This window comes from Artemia sp. Qi Xiang Cuo, chromosome 14, assembly GCF_049724085.1.
Source record: "Artemia sp. Qi Xiang Cuo chromosome 14, ASM4972408v1, whole genome shotgun sequence".
NCBI classification, from domain to species: Eukaryota; Metazoa; Arthropoda; class Branchiopoda; order Anostraca; family Artemiidae; genus Artemia; species Artemia sp. Qi Xiang Cuo.
In genome coordinates this window covers 29269577-29286982 of record NC_142807.1, presented here as the reverse complement: position 1 = coordinate 29286982, position 17406 = coordinate 29269577, and the positions used below count along the sequence as shown (strand labels likewise).

At 34.0% G+C, this 17406-nt stretch overlaps 1 protein-coding gene across 1 annotated transcript in view; it reads right to left on the bottom strand.

Annotated features, from left to right (window-relative positions):
* Positions 1 to 804: 804 nt before the first annotated feature.
* Positions 805 to 17406, bottom strand: part of LOC148944346 (uncharacterized) — a 574325-nt gene continuing 557723 nt past the window's right edge. The window contains exons 3-7 of the mRNA XM_089100774.1: positions 6611 to 6691; positions 4848 to 4937; positions 3918 to 3998; positions 2323 to 2412; positions 805 to 967 (exon numbers count right to left, since the gene is read on the bottom strand). Of these exons, the coding sequence (XP_088956900.1) occupies positions 879 to 967; positions 2323 to 2412; positions 3918 to 3998; positions 4848 to 4937; positions 6611 to 6691 (431 nt within the window). The 3' untranslated portion in view covers positions 805 to 878. The remainder of the gene's footprint in view (positions 968 to 2322; positions 2413 to 3917; positions 3999 to 4847; positions 4938 to 6610; positions 6692 to 17406) is intronic.

The window sequence follows — 17406 nt, the reverse complement described above, 5'->3', positions numbered from 1 at the left end:
CTAATTCGTTTGATGTACCAATTGATATCAAAATTCTGTTTTTTTAGTTTCGATTACTATTGAGCCGAGTCACTCCTTACTTACAGTCCTTTGCTACTAACTGTGACTAATATTGGGAGCTAAACTGAGGATAGTGGTTAAATACGTTTCTGAAGCGTGGTTGTTCTGAAAGACGGAGGAAGATTTGTACATATTTTCCAGAGAAATTGCCCACGGATTGTTTAGAGTATCTGTCTGACTGACCGTCTTCCAAACAGTATGCTGTACAAAAAATGTGGTGCAATCCCACTTTCTAGGGTTATGATGAGAGAAAGTTTGAGATGGCTAAGACATGTTCTGAACATAAAGAAGGATCGTTTGATAAACATACATACATATCATCCATGTCAGCCAGCTAAATAGGGCCAAACAAAAAGCAGGTCGTCCCCAAATGGAATGGTAGAAGGTCATAAGCAATGATTTAAGGAAAATTGGAGCTTCATGGGTAAGTTTAAAGAAGGAGGCTTTGAATATATTGGGATGGAGGTCAAGCTTGCGCAGCTGTGTTTGCTTCCAGCGGCGTTGTGCTGCAAGGAGTTGTTAGCAATAGTAGTAGTAAACTGCTTCGAGAATGAAAAGGCTTTTTTTGCAATTAATAATGAGAATAATTTTCTGTTTAAATGTTTTTACAGGCAATTGTCAAATAAAAAACTTACAATTACCAACTAGCTATATTTTTTGCTTTTAAAGTGCTATATAAAGCACAATAGTCATACCTTATTGCAGAAGGCGGCCATATCTATCATAAAAATAGAAAAATTAACGCCAAATTGTATTCCGTAAAAAAAGAGAGAAACAAAGGTCATGAAAAAATAAAATCAAGGGCAAACACGTCGAATTTATCCTCTGTAGCCACCATAACTGCCATAGCCACCTCTTCCACCATAGCTACCATATGAGGAACCATATCCACTATAGCCTCCATAGCCTAAAATAGAAATAGCTCGGATACTGCCAAAGCTACAAAACACAGAATATTCCGTTAGTTTAATTACTTTTACATCGTTGCAGATACTTATTAGTCCGAAGTGAAGGGGCTAGTTTATTTGTAGCTGGTAAAATTTTAGAATAAGTTGGCTAAGCAGTTTTGAAAATGAAATGTATAGGAAAACACCAAAGAGTAATAAAAACAAATTCAGTGACAAGAGAAGAGCAAGGATTACTTCCTGCTAAGCGCCTTAAACTACTTTCTTGAAGTTCTATTTCTTTTAAAGGAACAAATTAAATTGTTTTTAAAAGATCATTTACCTCTATAGACTCCTCGACGATATATTTATAAAACTTTTTGATCAGGATTTTGAGTTGTTTAATACACAATTATTTTTTGTTCAAAATAACCTAAGGAATCTATGGCTCAAGTATTCACTTGTTTAAATTTTAAGGTCATTGCCAAGCTTATACCGAAACTAACCAACTCGACAATCTTTTTTTTATACAGACTCATAAAAGTTGAATTTTCATTTACTATACTTACTTTTTCATGATCTGCTTTGTTGCTGGTGCATTTGTCTTAAAAGGCAACCGAAATTTGCTCTCTAGACTCTGAGTCATCAATCATAAATTTTATACTAAAGATTCAGAACGCTCATCTCTAGAAAGTAGGAACAACACATTTAATTAGTAAAGTAGTCATATTTAAATTTTTTGATTGACAAGTGTGACTTGTGATCCAAACACTCAGCCTCCCATCACTTAGTGCTAAATCTTTTTTAAGATGCTCTTTCACTTGGATCTTTGAATTGCGAAAGGGTGCTTTTTCGCTATACAGACTGAAATATTAAGAAACTGAAATGGCGAGTAGCGAAATGACTGAAATGGCGAGTAGCGAAATGACTGAAATGGTTAGTAGCAAAATGACTGAAATGACGAGTAGACTGAAATGGAGAAGCACTTAGCTAAATACTATATGGAATCATAACTTCAGGAGATTGTCCAACAAAGAGAATATTGTGACCACAGTGTTGCATATAGCGAAACCCAACCATTAGGAATTGTAAAAAAAATTTCAAATAAAAAGTTTTTCCCAGCAACAAAAACATTAATTTGACGCCCAATGCGTCAGCAATGGCTCTGGAGGATCTTTATCCATTTGTTTTAAGCAAACTTAATGAAAGTTGTATTTTCAAATAGCTTCTGAGCCTTATCGTTGTTTGTTTGCTTACTGGAGCCTTTGTCTTTAGAAATTATCAGAATTTGCAGCCACAATTTCCAATTCAATATTATGTATACTGATCAGGAATTCGTATTATTGCTAATTTAAATAAGCCTTGGTTTAAAACTTACTTCTATAACGGGCTGCAGCATCTTCATCTCCTTCAATAGGGGCGTCCTCTAAGGCGGTGCCGTCTTCAATGGGAGCTTCTTGAGCTTCAGCTGAAAATCAAACGATCAATGAAGTTTAGTAAAATATTTTTTTCATTTATAAAACATGAATAAGGCCAAGTCAAATAACATGACGAAATTCCTAAATTATCTGTTTTATTTGGATCAACAACCGAGCAAAAGAAATAAATGTAATGTATATTTGATTGATATCAAAAGGAGTAGTATGTAGCTATAAACTGTGTAGCTATGTAGCTATAAAAGCTATGTGTAGCTATGTAGCTATGTAGCTATAAAACTAATTTACAATTTTTTGTTGTTTGTCGGTCTAATAATATATTAAGAGCAACTTATACAATATTAGAAAACTTTTAATTTTTAAAATAAAAAGGGAAAAAAACCCAAAGTTTAAGCATTCTTGATGAAAACCATACTGTCAAATTTAGCATATCAGAGAACCATACTGTACAGTTCTCAAGCTCCTATCAACAAAAAAGAGGACTTTGTTTTCTTTTATTGTCAGAAAAAATATCACGAATGCGTTTTTTATTTTTATCCAACAGAGCGGAGGGCAAACAATCCCATTCCCCAGGTCCCATTTTTCCCTAACGACTTCCGATCAAAATTTGGAGATAGCCAGATGGGTGAGTATTGTTGAAAAGTCTGATATATAAGAACCTCAAAATTGCATGACCCCCTGCTCCTGGGGAAAGGGCTGTAATTTTTGCGATTGCCAATTTTCTAAAAATAGATTTTATAACTGAAAAATGTATTGATAATTTTCACGGGGGGGGGGGGGGTTTCTATAGGGAGAATTTTTCAGGAAGAGAAACGCTCTAGGGGATAATTTAAGATAGGAAGAAGATTTCAAGGTATATTTTTTTAAATTAGTCATGAATTAAATAAAAAGCAAGCCACTTTTTCTATCGGAAGCAAGGACCGACATTAAAAAAAATACCATTAGAAAATATTTCGTACATAATGAGGACTGTCTCCTCCTCAACTAATCACTCTTTATGCTAAAGTTTGACAGTTTGTCACAGTTCTGTATAAACAAAACTTGAGATACAAAGGCCATTGAATTTAAATTCAAAGTTCTTAAAACAATTTGAGGTTTTGGCTTAAAGAGACATGATTGTTAACGTAGTAAATGGAACGAAAAGAAATACTCTTTTCATCATTTTTATTCTTCACTTTGTTTTTAGCTCAGACAACTGCTGGAAACTGTTGATTTCATTGGTGTTTAGGTGTCAGTTATACCAACTGTGCAATAACACCTAACATAACAAATTATAGTAACTACTTTTTTTTTTGCGTAATTTTATCGTACCCCAATTAAATCTTAGGAAAGTATAGTTCATAGAACTTGAAGCTGTTTCAGCTTGTTGGGTTATTATGAAGAGTTTAAATCTGTTAACTTATCAATATTATTGCGTAATTTGTCTGTTTTTTCTTTTTAACTATTTCTATAACAGCACTAGCCTTTCACATTGTCAAACTAGAAGGGGGAGACTATAAAAAGACAATAAACTATAATTAGTATCAAAATTTTTTACCGTTCCGCCTCTTCCTGCCATATCCGCCATAGCCTCCGTAGCCTCCATATGGACGACGATAGCCACCATAGCCTCCATAGCCTAAAATAGAAGTAACTCCATTACTGATAGTGAAAAGCATCTCACTTACTATATTTTAGAATCTCTCCTTACAACTATACTTGAAGTTATATCATTGAGGGGAGCTACATTTGGGTCTGACACAATATAAAAATACATCATTAAAATAAAAATGTGTTGACATTACAGGAAATCAATTAAATATATATTTTGGTTATTAACGAGAAACATTCCTTTTAGCAGGCTATTTTTCTTTTACAGCAATTAATGTTGTTAGACAAGTTGGAGCTTAATCATAAACAATTAGGGAGAAAAGTAGTATTCGGTAAATCGCAGAAACAGGTACTTATCCAGAAAGCTGCCCAATCGCCTGTAAAGGAGGGAGAAGAAACTTGTTGTATTTAAAGAATAGTTTAGAAAAAATAGAGAAAATGGTAAATAGAACTACAAGATCACTCAACAAAACGTAACAGATTTCAATTAATTCCAAACGAGACTACAAAGTAAAACCCTGAGAACAGCGAAATTGTGTTTAACATTTTTTTTAGAGAGGTTAGCACGTTAAAGGTGATTCAGGGAAACAGGAAAGTTTGAGACGCATTTAAGTAGCTCAGGAAAGTCATCATGGAGCTTATAAACACTGAACATCCACTTGGAAGAATACTAATTGAATTAAAGCGGATCTTCATCCGTTTCATGAAAGTTATATTTTCAAATAGCTTCTGAGCTGTATCATTATTGATTTGCTTACTCGACTTCTGTCTTTTAAAATTAGCCAAATTTCTAACCACAATTTCTAATTTACTATTATGTATATTGATCAGGAGACAGTCTTGTTACAAAACAAATAAGTCTTGGTTTAAAACTTACTTCTATAACGGGCTGCAGCATCTTCATCTCCTTCAATAGGGGCATTTTCTAAGGGGATTGCAACATCAATAGAAGCTTCTTGAGATTCAGCTGAAAGTCAAACGATCAATTAAGTTCAGTAAGACATTAAATGTTTTCATTTACAAAATATAAATATTTCGTCATTGAAATAAAATGACGAAATTACTAAATTATCTATTTTATTAGCATCAACAATCGAGCTAAAGAAATAAGTATAAAGAATATTTGATTGATGTCAAAAGAAGCAAAAACTTTGTAACTGTAGAAGTAATTTACAATTTCTTGTTGTTGGTCGGTCTAACAGTATATCAAGAGCAACATATACAATATATTTTGGCCCCAAGAAATTAAATATGAACTGTTCATTGATTTGCCTTCGAATTCAAAATTGGCCTCTTATTTCCTTTTTTGAAATAATATATATGACATGATTATTTTCAGTATAGCAATATCTTATTTAGCTGCCGAGTCAAACAGTTCTTAGTGAGGAACTATTAGTAAGAAGCGAGACATCCAAATAGTAGCTATAACTCTAAAAAAAGAAGGATATAAATTAAAATATCAAAAGACTTAGATTTTTATGATAATTCCAAATATACAAAATTCCCCAAGTTTATTGTTACACTTCAGAAGCAATTAGCTTTGAAAGACTTATTTGATTTTAAAAAAGGAAAAAACAAAAATTAAGTGTAATTGATTAACATAATAGCCTACTGTCAAATTTAGCATATCAGAGAATCCTCCTAGAGAGTTCTCAAGCTCCTATAACCAAAAAAAGGGAAATTTTGTTGTACTTTTTCCTTTTTTTTGCCGGAGAAAGGTCAAGAATGCGTTTTTTTTCTTAGTGTTCAGTCGAGTGGAATTTAAGGTTCCTTTCTAAAATTTATTTTAAGTTTTTACCTTCAAATAACCAGAAAGAGTAGAGGGCAAGTGACCTTCCCACATCCCATTTTTCCCTAAAGAAATTCGACCGAAATTTAAATATCGCCAAATCGGTCAGAATTTCCGAAAAGTCTGCCTATGAAAATTGCATGACCCCCTGCTTCTGGGAAATGGGTTGTAAGCTATGTGATTTACCCACTGGTTACGTACAAAACTTGTAATTGAGAAATATATGGAAACTTTTAAGAGAGGAAGAATTTTTTTACGGGAAGAATTTTCCAGTGAGTGGAAAATTACGGAATGATTTTTAAGGCAGAATAGATATTTCCCGACATGTTTTGAAAATTAGTCGAAAATTAAATAAAAACAAGCCACTTTTACAATCGAATGTAAGGAGATATATTACAACTTAAAACCACTAGAAAATATTCCATGCATAATGTGGGGTACCCCCTCCTCAATTACTCACTCTTAATGATAAAGTTTGACAGTTTGTCACAAATCTGTATGAACGACTCTTGAAATTCTAGGGCCACAGAATTTAAATTAAAAGTTTTTCAAATAATTTTTATATTTTAGCGTAAAGAGAACCTTGTTTGGAATGAAACAACAATAAATATTCATAAGACAGTGAAAGGTAAATCAACTGATTCTCTTACCAAAGGTGGCAGCAATCATTGCAAATAGAACGAAAAGAAAAACTCCATTTTTATTCTTTTTAGTCTTGAGAAAGGAAAGCTCGTAGAACCGCAAGCTGTTTCAGCTTTTTGGTTTTTAATTCTGTTAACTTATCACTTGTACCTGTTTTTTTTTTAATATTTCTATAATAAAACAAGCCTTTCAAGTTATAAAATTTTTACCGTTTCGCCTCTTCCTGCCATATCCGCCATAGCCTCCGTAGCCTCCATATGGACGACGATAGCCACCATAGCCTCCATAGCCTAAAATAAAAGCAACTTCATGATTAATAGTGAAACACATCTCGCTTACTACATTTTAGAACCCCTCCTTACAACTATACTTGAGGTCATTTCATGAAGAGGGGCTCCATTTGGGTCTGCCACAGCATAAAACTAATTCAGTGAAAATAAAAATATGTTGACATTACAAAAATCACTTAAGTGAATATTTTGGTTATTAGCGAGAAAACAAACCTTTTAGCAGGCTATTTTTCTTTCACAGGAATTAATTCTGTCTAAGTTTTTCATTAGCGAAGGATTAGCGAATTTTTCATTAGAAGAGAAGTAGTATTCGGTAAATCACAAAAAACGATACTTGTCCAAAGGGCTGCTCAATCCCCTGTAAAGGAGGGAGAGGAAACTCGTTGTATCTAAGCAATAGTTCAGAGAAAATGGCAAATCAAACAGTTCGTTCAAACGAACTGTAAGTAAGAAGCGACCCGGCTCAATAGTAACCGAAACTCTAAAAAAATGGAATTTTGATACAAATGGATACACCAAAAGAATCATATTTTTATGCTGATTTAAAATATATAAATTTCATCAGCTTTAGTGCTAGCCATCAGAAGTTACGCACCTGAGAAAATTTGCCTTATTTTAAAAAAAGGGGGAATGCCCCTAAAAGTCATAGAACTTTAATGAAAATCACACAATCAGATTCAGCCTATCAGAGAACCCTACTATAGAAGTTTCAAGCTCCAATCTTTAAAAATGTGGAATTTTGTATTTTTTGCCAGAAGAAAGATCACGAATGCGTGTTTATTTGTTTTTTTTTTCCCAGGGGGGATCATATAGAACCAGTGGTCCTAGAATATCACGGGAAGGCTCATTCTAACGGAAATTAAAAGTTCTAGTGCCTTTTTAAAGTGACGAAAAAAAATGGAGGGTAACGAGGCCCCGTCCCAAGCTCATTTTTTCCCAAAGTCACCCGATCTAAATTTTGAGAAAGCACTTTTTTTCAGTATGGTCGAAAAATATAATCAATGTGTCTTTGAGGATGACTTAATCTCTTTGTTATAATCTCCTATCCAAGTTATGAACTTTGCCCAGGGTTTACATATAGTATTGGTTATTGGGAAGCATACAGAAGTTTACAGGGAGGATTTTTTCTGGTAGTTGGGGGGGGGGGAAGGGTCGGGGATTACGTGGAAAGATCTTTCCATAGAGCATGTTTTCATGGGGGAAGGGAAATTGCTATAACTGAGGGGCCGTAGGTCCCAGCATTATTTAAAAAAATAATCAAAAATTAAATAAAAAAAAGAAATAATCTTTTCAACAAAAAGTAAGGAGCAACATCAAAATTTAAAACAAACAGAAATTATTACGTATATGATTAGGTTCGGACTTAGTCATTACCTCGCTCTTTACGCTATAAAATATACGTTATAAAAATATACGAATACAGACGTTCGTTACGTAAGTTAATTCGTGTAATTTTTGTACTTTCATCACAAACTAGGGGGAGAAACTCTAACATACTTAATAAAAAATACAAATACAGATGTTCGTTAAGTAAGTTAATTCGTGTAATTTTTGTACTTTCATCACAGCTATTTATTCTAATTAACGGCCTTTGTGAGTAAAGGGTCATTCTTAAAGAATTGGAACAAAATTTGAATTTTAGAGTAAAGAGCGAGGTATTGACTAAGGGGAGAACCCCCTATTATACGTAATAAAAATATACGAATACAGAAGTTCGTTGTGTAAGTTAATTCGTAAGGTACGTCAGAAAATTCATATGCAAATTTCGTCTTAATTATTCATGTACGGTGAGGCAAAATCAAAGCTGCAGTAATTAAAAAATGTTCAGAATCTAAATAAAAAAAATAGTAGTTTTTTTAACTGAAAGTAAGGAGCGACATTAAAACTTAAAACGAACAGAAATTATACCGTATATGAAAGGGGCTCTCCCCTCCTCAACGCCTCGTTCTTTACGCTAAAGTTTGACGCTATACACTGTATTTTTTAAAACAATAAAAAACATTAGTGTAAAGACCGAGGCGCTGAGGAGGGGATAGCCCCTTTCATATACGGAATAATTTCTATTCGTTTTAAGTTTTAATGTCGCTCCTTAGTTTAAAAAAATTAGTTTTTTTTTATTTAATGGAACCATAAGATCATTCAGCAAAACATAACAGATTTCAGTCAATCCCAAACGAGACTATAAAATTAAACCTTCAGAACAACCATATTTTGTTTAGCCTTTATTTAAAGAGGTCATCACATCAAAGGTGATTCAGAGAAACAGGAAAGTTTGAGACGCATTTAAGGTGCTCAGGAATGTCATCATGGAGCTTATAAACACTAAACATCCACTTGGAAGAATCCTAATCGATTTGAAACGGATCTTTATCTGTTTGTTTTAAGCAGGAGATTCTTTATTTTCTGACTTCACCAGCAAACAGAATCTTGTGACCAGACCCTTGCTCATAGCGAAACCCAATAATTAATAATTTTAAATTTTTATTTCTCAGACAAACTGTCTTTCCAAATAAATAAAACGCCAATTTGACGTCCTATGCGCCAGGAATGGCTCTGGAGAGTCTTTACCCCTATGTTTTTAGCAAACTTGATGTATTTTCAAATAGTTTCTGAGCTTTATCATTATTTTATTACTTACTGGGGCTTTTGTCTTTTGAAATTAGCCAAATTTATAACCACAATTTCTAATTTACTACTATGTATATTGATCAGGAGTTGGTCTTGTTAAAAAACTAAATAAGTCTTGGTTTAAAACTTACTTCTATAACGGACTGCAGCATCTTCATCTCCTTCATTAGGGGCATTTTCTAAGGGGGCGCCGTTTTCAATGGGAGCTTCCTGAGTTTCAGCTGAAAATCAAACTATCATTTTAATCTAAAGAGATAATAAGCTTTTAAATATTCTTAAGATTATAATAATAAATCTTAAATCTTAAGATTTAATAAATAAATCAAATAAATCTTAAGATTGATCGTTAAGATCAAATAAATCTTACGTTGATCAGCTAATCTCAAAACTTTTCATATCAAGGTTATGGTATGACCACCGAGTGATAAACTGTGAATAATAGAAGAATCTTCTTTATTATTATATATGTGAGTTTATTTTTAATTACACCAATCGTTTAATATTTATCAATAGGCTTATACTTTTGTGATGTTTTATTTTTATTTGTGATCAATTTTTTGCATTTCAGTTTTATTAACTGTTTATAATCCTTACCCCATCGTTAAACTCACTTTTTGTGTTGGTGCCATTTAACACAGATCCCCCTTTGCGTTTTAACCCATTTGCTAGTATACGATTTCTTAATTATTTTATCACTTTTGACAATTTGGAAATAAAAAATATTGGAATTTTTGGAAAGTGGAAATAAAAGCAACTTCTTCAGCTGCAAGCAAATGTCAGCTCCACATTAAACTACAAGAGTACAGAAAGAAAGCAAAACAAGAAACCAAGTACAGAAATAATTGATTTACCAGCAATCTTATTTCTTATGACAACGGACCGGGAAACTTTTGTTCAAACTTTGATCTAGTTCGTTTGCTTATCCATCCGTAAAAAAAAATAAACTAGGTATTTTAACCAGTATCTTTGTATTTTTTTTGTTATTTATATAAAAGGTATTGCACAAAATGTAATTTAAAGCCGTATTATTGTAGCATGAGCACATACCACTTTGATAATGAGCACTTTTGTTTTGGATCTTAAAAATAAATAAAGCTTGCCATAAAAAACAAATTTCAGCTTCAATTGCTCACGGGGAGTTACAAGTTAAAAAACATAAATTTGGAGAGTGCTCATTTGTATGCGTGCTGCTTCAAAAATAAAACAATTCGGCCAGCGAGTGAGGTTTTTAAATAATATAAACCAGAGGGTTCCTTTCAAATTCCCTATTTTTAATTTTCAAATTGATTTTGAAGAAAAGAAAGAAATTTTGAGCCATAATTACGCAATAAAAATTAGTTTTGTCTTTCAATATATCAAGTTTTCATATTCTAATTACCGTTTTAATGCTATTACTACTAGAGCTGCTACTAACAAATTACTGCAGCACAAAACTGCTTGGCCAACACAGGTATACACGGTCTTCTTCCATACCTATTTCCTTGCCCTGAGAGCTGGGGGGGGTGTCATCCTCAAAGACCTAATTTCCAGAATTTCTAGCAACATTGAACAAAATGGCTGTCTAAAAATTTTGATCAAATGTGTTTGAGGGAATGGTGGGCGTGAGAGGAGGTCAGTTACCCTCCAATCACTTTCAACTATTAAAAAGGGCACTAGCCCTCTCAATTTCCAAATGAATAATACCTATTTTTTTAAAGCCTCTCTATTTCGACCCTGCCAAGAATCTCCAATTTCCTTCCTTACAACCTCTTCGTACCAAATTCGGGTTTGGCCAAAAAGTTAAAAAACATCTTTGGCAATACCACAGTTTTCGTACACCTTACTAATTCAAACCACCGTTTTGCAAGTGACTAAATTCGCCATTGAATAATTTGAAAAACTAAGGCAAACAATTATAGAAAAAAATGTATCGTAGAAGCCACACATTATCCTTAGTTCCTTAAATCATTATTATAGTAAAGAGACAGCTTTTGTTCACAAAATAATACGAAAAAGGGTTATTTAAACCTAGTAGGCCAAGATGAAGCCCAGATAAATAAAGAGGAAAACAACGAATACAAAACCAACTTATCTCTTACCGAAAGTGGCAGAAATCATTGCAAAAAGGACAAGAAGAAATGCTGCTTTCATCATTTTCAGTTTGTATCGTGTATGTATTTTGGACGACTGCTGGAAACTGTTGATTTCATCTTTGTTTCAGTCTCTTTTATACTAACAAGTAATTACAGTTAATGTCATTGATTATGTTTTTTTGTTGCGTAATTTTATTATACCGCAACGAAGTATTGATGGGAAACGATAGTTCGTAGAACTGTATAGTTTCATCAACCTTGGCAATTTTTGGGAAAGGGACTTGTTCCTGTTAAAATACTACTGTTCTTTCCTTTCTATTTTATAGTTTGGGAAAATGTTGGGGAAGTATTTAATTTTGGTGACACTTCGTCAAACTAAACCATTTAGGCATTATTTGACCATATTATTGGGGTTGATTTTTCTTTTCTCACACGGTATTTACTTTGGGATGAAGACAATGAAGTTACATTTTTAAGAGTCGGCGCACTAGCATTGACTGTCAAAGATCAGTTTTCCCCTTGTATTTTTTTTTTTTTTTCTTTTACCCACTTCCGAACAGTTTGTGGAAATGAACTGTAAGTAAGGGACGAGTGGCTCAATAGTAACCGAAACTCTAAAATACAGAATTTTGATTTTAACAGACATATCAAGAGAACCGACTTATTATGCTGATTTCAGATATATAATTTTCACTAGGTTTAGTGTTACCCATCGAAAGCTACACCCTGACAAAATTTTCCCGATTTTTGAACAGGAGGGAGCACCCCAAAAAGTAAAAAAATCTTAATGAAAATCACGCCATCAGATTCAACGTATCCGAGAGTTCTATTGTAGAAGATTTAAGCTTCCATCTGCAAAAATGTAGAATTCTATATTTTTTTCCAGAAGAAAGATCATGGATGCGTGTTTGTTTTTTTTTTTTTTTTTTTCTAGGGGTGATCGTATCGAACCAATAATCCTAGAATATCAAGAAATGGCTCATTCGGACAGGATTTAAAATTTCTAGTGCCCTTCTTAAGTGACCAAAAATATTTAAGGGTCACTAGCCTCCCTTCCACCCCTCTTTTTTCCTCAAAGTCGTCCGATAAAAATTTTCAGGTAGCTTAGTTGAAAGGTTCAATATCTATGCCTTTGAAGATAACGTGACCCTTCAAAGCCTCTGAGGAGAGGTGTTTAAGATATAAAAGTGATTTTCCGTGAAAAGAATTTCCCATAGGGAAGGAAGTTTCCAAGGAGTGAACGTTACAGGGGAAATTTTGCTCTGGGGGAATTTGCCAGAACTCCTATATGAAATTCTTTTTATTTGTCTGACTCTATCTTTGCCGACTCAATTTTATATTAAATAAAAAAACAAAGTTTTTTCAACTAAAAGTACTGGAGCAACATTAAAACTTAAAATTAACGGAAATTATTACGTATATGATGGGGATTGCCTCGCTCGCTTCGACACCTCGCTTTTTATGTTAAAGTCTGAATTTTGTTCCAATTCTTTAAGAACGACTCCTGAAACACAATGGTCGTCTATTTAGAACAATGAGAAACTTTTTTTAAAGAAGTAAAAATAGCGTAAAGAGCGTCATAAACGAAATAATTTTTGTTTGTTTTAAGTTTAATAATGCTCCTTACTTTCAGTTTACAAAACTTATTTCTTTTTATGTAATTACAATAAATAACCGAGTCAAACTCAAAACGAGAAGAAAATAAGATTAGTAAATATGACCCCCCCCCCATACCTTTGGAAAACCAAAGCACAAGATCAGATCAGTCTATTGGGGGAAAATGTATTATAAATAATTTAACGTTTTTCAAATAGTTCGTGGTAACGAGCTGTAAGCAAAGAGGGACACGGCTCAATAGTAACCGAAACTCTAAAAACGGAAAATTTGTATTAATAGATATACCATAAGATTTGGTTTATTATCTTGATTGCAAATCTATAAGATTCATTAATTTAGTGTTACTCATCAAAAGCTACGAACCTGCGGAAATTTGCCTGATTAAAAAAAAAGAGGGGAAATACCCCTTAAATGTCAAAGAATATTAATGAAAATCACACCATCAGATTCATCGTATCCTAGAACCCCATTGTAGAAGTTTCAGGTTCAGCACAGTTGAAAAGTCCAGTAAATATGCCTTTGGGGATAACATGACCCCCCATAGCCTCTGGGAAAGGTTTGTAAGTCATGAAGTTTGCCTATTGTTTGCGTATAGCATTTCTTATTAGGAAGAATACAGACACTTTTAGAAGAGGGGGGGGGACGGGGTGAATTTTCTGATTTAGGAATTTTCCACGGGTAAAATTTTCCGTGGGGATTGAAGTTTCCGGAGGTGAACTTTCCAGGGGAAATTGTACAGTCAGGGAATTTGCCAGAATTCCTAAATGAAATTATTTTTATTTTTTTTACTTTCTCTTTACCGAGTCGATTTTGCATGTGGAGATGTTAAGGGGAATCGTCAGTGGAAAATGTTTGCCAAGTTGGAATTGACTAGAGTGTCTTTCTGTGGGGGTATTTTCCACGGGAGAAATTCTCCACGGGGGATTTTCCACGGGCTAAAATTTTCCACGGAGGGGGGAATTTCTGGCTTGATTTAAAAAAAAAATAAGGAATTAAAGTCTTCCTCAAATGAAAGTACACTAAGAAAAATTTTTCACCCGGAATCGTCCGTAATCACTTTTCCGGGAGGAAATTTTAGCTATACAATTGAATTTTCTAGGGGGAATTTACCATGAGGGGGGTATTTTATGTGGAAAAAATTTCCTTGGAGGAAGCTTCCGTTGATGGAACGAATATTTCATGGAGAGGGAGCCGGATTTTCCTGCGTTATTTAAAAATGATCAGAAACTAACGTTAAAAAAACAAGTTTTAATTAACTGAAAGTAAGGAGGAACATCAAAACTTAAAACGAGCAGAAATACTAAGCATGTGAAAGGAGTTGCCCCCTTCTCAAGACCTCTCTTCTTATTCTAAAGTTGGACTTGTTTTTCCCATTCTTTAAGAACGACTCCTGAAACACAAGGGCCGTTTAATTAGAATTAATTAAAAAAAAAAAACTTTTTCACAAAATAAGCTTTTTCAAAGAAAAGTAAAGAACTCCAATAAACAACAAATGAGCAAAACTCAAATCAAATAATTTACCAAGCGTGAAACTACCACAAATCAGCATCGTTAAATAAATGAAACCCAAAACGAACAGAAATTAGAATAAATAACCGAGTCAAACTCAAAACGAGCACAAGTTAGCATAAGTTGGCCTCAAAACCCCTATTCCTTCCCAAGGCCAGAACATAATTTGCACTTTACCGAAAAAAAATATAAATGTTCTTACTTTTCTAATTTTAAAAATCATATAATATTAACATTTTGATTACTAAATATCAGTATGTATATATTAAAATGTTTTGAGTTTGACTCGGTTGTTTATTGTAATTTCTGTTTGTTTTGGGTTTCATTTATTTCTTTACTTTATTTCATTTATTTCTTAAAAGAAAACAATACTTTAAATCTTTTGTTTTCTTTAAGAATGTATAATCTGGCCTGCTATTTGTATGCTGGAGAAAAATTTCAGAAATTTTTAACATCATACACCCTTTTTTTTTTTTTTTTTTTTTTTTTTTTTTTATTTACTACTCTATCAACTCTAACTCCTATCTCGGGAAACACGCCAATTTTAACCTTTTTTCGCGCCCGAAAACCAAACTCAGAAACACGAATGGTAACGCTGCGCGGCCAATAATCACGCAATCAGCGCGTGTACATCCAATAGACACACCGGATTCCTAAAATACGGAACTTCTTAACGGAAAAAAAAATATTCACTTACTTGGAAAATCACAATTATAAATCTGGTTTCAATTTTATCCCAAAAAACACCAAAATCTTATTCAAAACTAGTGAAATGACAAAATATATTTTCCTTTGTTATTTCACCCAGGGTTGCCAAGCATACACCCTTTTAAAAATCTGGACACAAATGGTAGAGTTTAATTTAGTTTCATACCTCCTCTAGTTGCCCTGAAATGGATACCATTCACAAAAAAATCTGATCACTATCTTTGATAGCTTAGATACACTTGCCTTATTGGGAATTAGCATTACCACAGGGCATTTTGATTTAATCTTAAGGCAACATTTAGTTTTAAATAATTAAATTTAGTTTTAATTAGTTTTAATTTAGTTTTATTTATTTAAATAAAGGCGAATGGGAGGGTGGGCGTGGGAGGGGGATTAGTTTCCCTCCAATCACTTTCGATTCTTAAAAAGAGCATCAGCCTTTTCTATTTTTAATCGAATGAACCCTTTTCGAAGTTCCTACGACCACTCCTTCGATGCAAAGAACCCTGGTCTAAACAACAACAACAACAGCAAAATAATACATTCTACCCACATCGATCTTTACTATAAAAATGTCAAGCCTTCCAATAACTTTCGACTGTTAAAAAGGGCACAAGACCTTTCGATTTGCAATCGAATGATCCCTTTTTGAGTTTCTACGACACTTTTCATAAACACCTTACATGACCCCAGGACATAAATTACAACCCTTGCCACAAGGGCTGTGAGGGTAGTTGTCATCCTCTAAGACCTAATTTCCAGAACCTTCAACTACGTTAAACAAAATTGTTATCTCAAAATTTTGATTGGATGTGTCTGGGAAAATGGTGGGCGTGAGAGGGGCGTTAGTCGCTCTCCAATAATTTTCAACTATTAAAAAGGCACTAGCCCTTTCAATTCAAATCGAATGATCCCTTTTGAAGTTTCTAGGAAAATGATTTCAATAAAAACCTTATATGCCCCCAGGGCATAACTTACAACCCTTGCCCTGAGAGCTGGGGGGGGGGGTGTCATCCTCAAAGACCTAATTTCCAGAACGTCTGGCAACATTGAACAAAATGGCTATCTGAAATTTTTGATCAAGTGTGTCTGGAAAAATGGTGGGCGTGAGAGGGGCGTGAGTCGCTCTCCAATCACTTTCAACTATTAAAAAGGGCACTAGCTCTCTCAATTTCCAAGTTAACGGGCCCCTTTTGAAGTTTTTACGACAACTCTATCTATAAATACCTCATATGCCCCCAGGGAATAACTTACAACCTTTGCCCTGGAGGCTCTGGGGGGTTTGTCAACCTTAAATAGATAATTTCCAGAACTTTCAACTACGTTGAACAAAATGGCTATCTCTAAACTGTGATTGAATGTGTTTGGTGAAATGGTGAGAGTGAGAGGGGGGTTAATTACTCTCCAGTCACTTTCGACTATTAAAAAGGGCAATTTCAATTTCCATTCAAATGGGCCCTTTTTAAAATTTCTACAACAGCTTTCTATGTAAACCTTATGTGCCCCAGGGGCATAACTTACAACCTTTGCACTGAGGGCTCTGATGGGGTTATCATCCTAAAAGACCCAATTTCCAAAACTTCAAACTATGTTGAACTAAATGATTATCTCAAAATTTTGATTGGATGTGTTTGCGGAAATGATGGGCGTGAGGAGGGGGTTTGTAGCCCTTCAATCACTTTTGACTATTAAAGAGGGCACTACCCATTTAAATTTCCAATCGAATGAGTCCTTTTTCAAGTTTCTACGACAACGTGTTCTACAAGAACCTTACATGCCCCCAGGGCATAGCTTACAACCCTTGTCCTGACGGCTGAAGGGGAATGTCCTCCTAAAAAACATAATTTCTCTCGTTGTTGGAAATCAACAACGCTGAACAAAATGGCTATCTAAAAATTTTTATTGGATTTGTTTGGGGAAAAGGTGGGCGACAGAGGGGGTTAGTTGCCCTCAAATCACTTACGACTATTAAAAAGGGCACTAGACCTTTGAATTTCCAACCAAATGGGCTCTTTTTCAAGGTTCTACGACAAAGATTTCAATAAGAACTTATATGCCCCAGGGCATAACTTATAACCCTTGCCCTGAAGACTGTGGGGGGAATGTCCTGCTCAAAGGTATAATTTCCTGAACTTGAAACTGCATGGAACAAAATGGCTATCTCAAAATTTTTATTGGATG